Source organism: Kogia breviceps, chromosome 8 (genome assembly GCF_026419965.1).
Source record: "Kogia breviceps isolate mKogBre1 chromosome 8, mKogBre1 haplotype 1, whole genome shotgun sequence".
Taxonomy (NCBI): Eukaryota; Metazoa; Chordata; class Mammalia; order Artiodactyla; family Physeteridae; genus Kogia; species Kogia breviceps.
Window position 1 is genome coordinate 4,560,261 of NC_081317.1, and position 7,680 is coordinate 4,567,940.

At 55.2% G+C, this 7,680-nt stretch overlaps 1 protein-coding gene across 3 annotated transcripts in view; it reads left to right on the top strand.

The window, feature by feature from the left end:
• MED27 (mediator complex subunit 27) overlaps positions 1 to 6,569 on the top strand; it is a 197,906-nt gene extending 191,337 nt beyond the window's left edge. For all 3 annotated transcript variants that reach the window (XM_059071478.2, XM_067040485.1, XM_067040484.1), the window contains 2 exons: positions 3,869 to 3,946; positions 6,006 to 6,569. In XM_059071478.2, the coding sequence (XP_058927461.1) occupies positions 3,869 to 3,946; positions 6,006 to 6,140 (213 nt within the window). In that variant the 3' untranslated portion in view covers positions 6,141 to 6,569. The remainder of the gene's footprint in view (positions 1 to 3,868; positions 3,947 to 6,005) is intronic.
• The last annotated feature ends 1,111 nt before the right edge of the window (positions 6,570 to 7,680 follow it).

Consider the following 7,680-nt stretch of genomic DNA (forward strand, 5'->3'; position numbering starts at 1 on the left):
GTAAGGGTAGCCCCGGGTCCAGAGTCCTCAGCTCCTGTCTCCCACTCCCCACCCCGTCAAGGCCCTTGTCTCTATCCCCAAACTTCACGTGAGCCAGCCTCCCTGGACGCGTCTCAGAGACAGAAGCGATCATCCGCTCAGCCAACACACGACTCGAAAACCTCTGTGTCAGGCGCTAGGCAGACATGGTGTCCGGCCCCTCAAGAGTTCACAGCCAAGTTAGGGAAACTGACACTAAACCAAAACTGCAAAAAAAAAAAAAATTATTATTATTATTATTATTATACAAGCTCAGTTGTGAGGAATGCTATGAAAGACAAGATCTGAGTAAAGGGACATGACCCGGTCAGGAAGCACAAGGTTCCAGACCAGGCCCAGAAAGAGGAAGAGGAGCCAAGCAGGGGGAGGTGGGGGGGGAGGGGAGGGGAGGGAAAGGGAGAGGAGGGAGGGCTCCGAGGGAGGAGGAGGTGGAGCTGAAACATTCTCAGAAGTGGGAGGGGGTAGGGAGAGGAGGCGGGACCAGGTCCTCCTGCGCGTTTGCTCTTTTGGATTCTGTCCTAAGTGCACTCACATGCTCTGAAAGGGTTTTCAGTGGGGAAGTGACACGGTTAGATTTATAGCTTAGTAATAATAATCACTAATATTTATTGAACAGCACAGCGCACACACACGTTATTTTATTTAATCCTCACAATTATCCCAGGTGATGGGTAATGTCTGTTATTATCACCCTGTTCCAGATGGGAAAACTGCAGCTAAGAAAGATGCAGCAACTTGCCCAAGGTGGCATTGCTGGAAGAGGTGGAGCCAGAGTTTACACCTCCAGAGCCACAGACTTGACCCCTTGCCACAGAACGCCCACGCCTCTGGGTGCCACAGCCAGAGGAAACCAGTTGGGGCTCTTCTGACCACCCCGACAGGAAGAGGCGGACGCTTAGACAGTGGACTGGGAAAAATAGAGGGAGTCCAGATACATGAGCTGTAATGCAAGAGGCTGCTGGTGGGCTGGCCGGTCATTACTGAAAACAAACACAGGAGGAACAGGTCTGCCAGAGCGCCTTACATGTCCCTGTAATTAGCACGATGCCTTGCCTGGCTTAGCACCGTGCAGTATCCAAACTCAGCCAGAAGAGGTCAAGTCCAGAGGTCAGCTAAGGAAGGGAGGGGCAGATGAGCACAGGTGTGCCAGGCCAGGCACCCCGCGAACAGGAGGATGAGGGGCAGAGATGCTTGGCACCGCTTCGGGGTAAAGGCCCTAAAATCCCAAGGCCGCAGGGGCCAGGCCGGCAGCACGAGGGGAGCGGGCTGGGTGTGAGACTGGGCACATCGCGTGAGGTGCGGGGTGGGGGGCGGGGGCGCCCTTCCCAGAGGCACTGCCCCGCCTGAGCTCCGGCTGACGGCCGCCGCCACAGGGCCTAGCGTGTGGTTGGACTGATTTAACCTGCCTCAGCGACCCGTCAGGCAGGTGCGCTGTGACTGCCCCCAGGTCTTCCAATGTGTTGAGAAGCCGAGGATCCAAGTTAGGGGACATTTTCTGAATTTTAAATGTTGGTCATCCCGTGCTAAAAATTGGAAAAAGAAAAGCAAAGAAAACATGCAGTCAAACAAAGCCCTGCAGCCTCGGGCGTGGCCTCTGGGTGATCCGTCTGTTTGGGAAATCGCGCCCCAGGCCAGGTGCCCGAGGTGCCAAAATGGACGGATCTCGACTCATCCAGGGACTGCAGATGGACCCTCTGCGTCTTGGGGAAGGAGCACACCCGCAGCTGGGGGCCAGCGGACACACGAAACACCTGCTCTGCGGGCCTGTGTGCAGGGTGGGGCTTCTAAGAGGCTTGTAAAATAAACAGTAGGGGCAGGAGAAGGAATTCTCCGGAAACTTTGCTTCTTTTGTAATGGCAAATGTGATTTTGAGGAATGTCTTATCGGCCTATAAATGGCACTTGTGTGGGGTTTTTGTTTGTTTGTTTGTTTGTTTTAGCAAGGCAACTTGATGGGTAAGAACCAAGCTTTAAGCAGGTATCATGGGGCCCAGTTTGCTTTGCTGCATTTTGTAGCCGTTCATTTCACCCCGCCAATCACTACCCGCCATTTTGCCAAGTTATCATTCTACTGTTTTTTTTTTTTTTTTAAGCATTGCTCGTTTTAGAAAGCTGTCTGTCAAAAACGCTTAAAATTAAAACAGTCTTTGCACTTGAAGGACTAAGTGCCATTTATCTTGAAAGTCATCTGGGTAAGAATTTCTCAGCAATGTTGGCTATGTGAACCATTGCTGTGTTTGCAAGAAAGCCAGTACAGGTGTTTCCGGTATGTGGCCTTTGGTGAGTGGCCATTTTTAAGTTTATTTCTTTATTCAACAAATATGTATTGAGCGCCTGCTCGATGCCAGGTGATATTCTAGACCTTGGGGACACACAGCATGAACTGGACGAGCGTGATCCCTGCCTGCACAGAGCTGACCGTCTAGCGGGGTTCGCCAGCCGCCAGGCAGGCCACAAAAGTCCAGAAGGAAAGAGGGCCAGCCCAGGGGCCGGGGAGGGCAGAGGAGAGGGGGCAGGCGGGCCTGAGGCACGGCTGGAGGGTGAGCACTTCACGCGCATGACCATTTTATCCCAGGGGAAATCGCATCTTAGAGGTTCGGTGAACTGGGGAGCCCGCATCCTCAGTCTTCAGGGTGTAGCCTCTCTGGCCTTGGGTGTGGACACACAGCTGGACTAATGTCTGGATCATTTGCAGCTCCCCGTGCGGGACCTGGACCAGCCCTGCTGGTTTCCACCTGGTCCGTTTGCTTAACTGCTGCCGAGGCCCCTCTGTGCACCGTGTTCACTCTTGTTCACAAAGTTAATCATTTTATCGGGTGGGCGGGGGGGAGTTGTTTCGTTTTGCTTTTTGACCACAACATTTGTAATGGCAAGACCCCCCCTAATGAAGACAATCAAACCATGAGTTTGAACACAACTATCGAATTAGGAATAATCTATTAATTTGCTGATGGATGGCAGGCATTAGCAATCCATGGTGTCATCAAGCTTCAGAACTACAGGGGATCTCAGACGAGCGCTGTGCTTTTCAGGAGGGACACTGAGACCCAGAGGGGTTGAGTACTTGGATCAGGTCAGCAGACAGAGCTGGGGCTTCAACCCTAGTGCACGTCGTTTCTGGTGCCCAGATGCCTCCAGTGAACTTGAAGCAGTCATGCCCTTGGCCCTGCTGGGGGAGTAACGGGTCAGTTATGGGTATGGCCCACTAGACCACAGCTTTCAGGGAGCTGGTCAGACGGGGGACCACGCTGGGAGTGACATCGGCTTTTCCGAAAGGTAACGGTAGGATCTGTGAGGCCTCAGGGAAAGATCATCAGAAACGATCAGGGTCGCAATCACAGAATCTGTATGGCTACAAATTAGGAGCCAGAATGGGAATTAAAGGAAGTGGAAAGCCCAGTTACGCTGGCAGGAAAACTGTCCCCGGGTAAAGATGAAGTCGAATATGGACAGACAGTTGGACACGAGCCTCTGCGTCCACGCAGTGTTTCATGCAGCGGCGGGGCTTATAAAGCCCGCTGTGATCTGCCATCTCTTTACCTCTCCGCTGACCTCTGGCCACGCCTCTCTCAGGTGCTGCAGCCTGTCTGGAGTTGCTGGAAGGTTCCACGCTTCGCTTGCTTCTGGGCCTGAATACCTGTGTCCTGTCTGCTTACAGCGCACCTCCCCCTCCCTTCCCTGCCCCCATCTTTGCTAACTAATTTTCAACCTTCAGATTTTACTAGACGTCTTTTCCTCCACGAGACGTCGCATAAAAAGAGCGCCTTCGTCTTGTTTTCTCTGTGCTGGTTCCGAGTGGCTCTAACCCAGGCATTGTCCTTGCTTCCCAGGTGACGGACCATGCCACCACCGCCCTGCTCCACTACCAGCTGCCCCAGATGCCCGACGTCGTGGTCCGATCCTTCATGGTAAGTGGCTTAAGGAGTCAAGCCTCCCCCTTGAGCCTTGGCTCCTTAAGTGAGAACAGGCAGCTCGGAAGGTAGCGGCACCGTCTTTAGCTCGCACGGGCCTCGCAGAGGGGAGATGGTCCAGTTTGGAAATGATACTTCCTTTCAGCTGGGAAGAGATCTAGGAGAAACCATGTCCCGCTTAATTAGCTGGTGTTTCCTGTCATTGCCGAACGCATGGTGGTTTCAGAAGTGACCTTCCAGCACAGTTTCCAACGTCGATTTAGTCAGTAGGTATTTATCGAGCTCCTGATGTGTGCCGGGCCCTGTGCTTGGCGCTGAGCAGGTACAGCGACACCGTTCCTCCAAGACCCCTACTCCTTAGACTTCCAGGTCAGAGCTCAGGATGGGGAGTGACCCGGAAACAGCCACCCCCCGGTGTGCTGGGGTCGGCTCCCGCCAGCTCTCGTTTCGTGTTCAGAATTTCTCGAGCTGGTTGTTCGGCCGTCGGTGACTTGACATTGAACCAGAATATTCACGTGCTGGAGCTCGGTCCTGCACGTCAGGACTCCCCTCGGCCCCCGGCTCGCAGCCCTGGCGCCAATTCATTGATCGATCACACGCCCGCCAGTCGGTCTCAGCGGGGCCAACAACTGGCCCCGCCGTATCCTGGCAGACGTGGCCAGCCGTTGCAGCGCCACGCTGACACGGCTTCGTGCTCTCGCGTTGCTAGGCTCCGTCTCTCACTGCCGCTAACGCTGCCGTCTTAACTCCGGCCACTCAGGCTGCACGTCAGAGAGCGCGCTCATAAAATGGGCCCATTAGCGAGGCCTGCTCGGCGCCGACGGCCAGGCGGAGCTCCGCTAGTCTGCTCCACCTCGTCACGTTTGCTGCCGCAGCTAAGCTGCTAGGAGCCTGTGGTTCATTTCTCAGAAAATACAGCCAGGCTCATCGATGGGCTCCCACGCTGCGGGGGCTGAAGCAGCAGACCTGGGGCTCAGCGGAGCCGTCGCACAGAGGTTCTCTCGTGTAGAGAGGACGATTTCAGCTGGCGATCTCTAGCGAGCGCTTCCTTTTTGGATGGATCGAAAGACTTGTTCTTTCACCTCACATGTTGTGATGCCCCAGTTCCCCTTTGGTAACTGACTTTGGGGCTTCACTAAATGACCCCCCGACATCCTCATGTTTATGGCCCAAACTTTGAAGCCTTTGGAAGGGGGACAGGGTGGGTGGGCCGCGGTCTGCCGCCAGGAAGGCAGCTGTGCTGAAGCAGGAGGGTTTGTATCCGTCCACGCAGCCGACCTCTCCAAAGAGCAGTTTCCTCTTGCCTGACTGAGGAGGCTGTTAAATGACAAGGTCCGCCCGCCCCCGTCACAGTGGGAGCCCGCCTCACTCGCTGGCCCGTCGCTGTGGGCTTGGGTTGGTGCGGCTGTGAGTCTCCCTTGGGTTTGAGAGTTGAGTTATGAGGCTCTCGTCCTTGCGTGCGATGCCCGAAGGACCTCTGCACTCTGAGCCCCTCCGCTGTGTACTTGCCGTTTGTTATTCGGTGGCACCGAGGTGTCCCTGCCCTCCCCCCAGGCGTGTCGGGCCACGCTGTGACAGCGAGTGGTGACCTCTGAAATCAGGGTTAGAAAGAAGGCGCGTCGACCTTAGTGGGGAATTCTGCACTCGCCCTCTCTCCGCACGCGTCTGGCCACCTCTGGCTGGGGAGCAAGGAGAGGATCGGTGCTGCTGTTCGGGACTCAGATGAGATGTGGTTATGCCCCCGCCGGGCCACGCACGAGGCTGCGCCGTAGTTCACGGCCGCCCCTCCGGGAGGGAGCGCTGCCTGCCTGAGAGTAGGGATTTCTATTTTAAAACTCCCTTAGGTGGGAGGGGCCCGGGGCACCAGAACTGAGAACCGGCAGTGCTGTCACCCTGTGGACTCTGCCCAGAGCCTCTGTAACGTCACAGGGCACGTCCTGGGGTCACGGCCAACCCGGGCTCTCCGTCCTGGCGCTCGCCGGGCTTGGCAGGAAGGACGGCATCGGAAGCACGCGGGTCCCATTTCTGTTATCCCTCTCCTCACTTCTCTTTTTAGACCTGGTTAAGAAGTTACATAAAGCTGTTCCAGGCCCCGTGCCAGCGCTGCGGGAAGTTTCTGCAAGATGGCCTTCCCCCGACGTGGAGGGATTTCCGAACCCTCGAAGCCTTCCACGACACCTGCCGGCAGTAACCCTGCCCCACAGCCCCGGGCCAGCCCGCAGACCCCCCATCCAGCACCTTCCCAGACAAGCCCTCAGTCATAGTGACGGCTCAGACGTGCCTTTGCGGCCGGATAGCAGTACCGCCGCCCGCTCGCTTCTGCAAAACAGCACGTCGTGCGCCAAGGCCGAGCTTCTCGAAGAGCAGACTCCGTCTCTGTTAATGGGGCTGCTGCACGCCTGAGCTGGCGCGCGGCAGGCGGAGGGCCCGTCTTAGGACTCACTCTGAGGGAGTTAGGCAGCGTGCTTCCCCGCGTACGTTCGCGGTGCTCGTCCATTGACCCGCCTGGATCCCCGTTCTGAGTCATTTTATGGTTGGAATGAGCCTCTGTGTCGTGCTGAGTTTCTTGGTTTGTTCCGTAACTTATTTTTATACGCAATAAACCTTTTGTACCCAGGACAAGGCTTTGTCTCCGGTTTCTTAAAGTTCCTTTTACGTTCAGGTCCGTGAACATGTGAGCAGATCTGGGCCCTTTGAAGGAAAAATAACTTAGTAATGTCTGCGTTGGAAATAATTCTTTTTGAGGATGCATTTCCCTGTTTCTTGCTTTCGGGAGAGACGGACGTGTTGGCAAACATTCCATTTCAAAGACGTTTCAGCGGCTTGAGAAATGGATTGTTCTTTCTGAAGGAAAAAGTGCACAGATGTTTCATTTTACTAAACCATTCACACACACATAAACCAAAGGCAAAGGACTCTGCCTGTGTTACCAGCCAGAACACGTGTGAGCGGGCGGGACGGGTGTGCCTGGCTTCTTTGTCCCGTTTTGTCCTAAATATTTACCGTGAACAGATTCCAGCCCAGGCTGCTGAGTTTATTCAGGGCCTCGCCCCTGACATTTAAAGCCATCACCTGTTTATGGGAAGAAGTGTTGACCTGCTGAAGGTCTTGAGAAGGACAGGGGAGTCCCCAGAGCTTTCCGCAGGCCCAGCCTAGGTGACAAGTAATGTCCGCTTTGCGGTGAACAGTGCCAGAGAGATGCTGCCTTCCGAGGTGTCCAGAAGAATGGGTGACTCCCCCCTGGGTTCTGGTAGCACCCAGGCCCTCCACACCTAGCCCTGCCAAGCTAAAAAGACCCAGAGGATAAAGGGGGTTTAGTGATGGCGGAAGCAATAGAACAGTGCCACTCCAAGTATGGCCCAGTAGCTGTGGCATCATGGGAGCTTATTAGGAGCACAGATCCTCGGGCCCCACCCCGGGCCGGCTGAATCAGTGACTCTGGGGGTTGGGTCTGGCAACCTCGTGGTTAACAAGCCCCGCAGGTGGCTGATGTGGGCCCGAGTCTGAGAACCACTGGTCTCTCTAGGAGATGGCGGTGCTTTCAGGGGCCAGTTTGGGGCAGTAGTGTGAACGGCGGCGTGGTGTAGCGCAGGAACGCTTCCACGCGGCGGGCGATTGTAGATTAAACACCAGGGTTTATCACATTTAAGATGCCATCACTTGTAAGATGCACCATTATTTCATGATCCCCTCAGAAAAGCATGCTGCCAATTAAACGAGGGCACACGCTT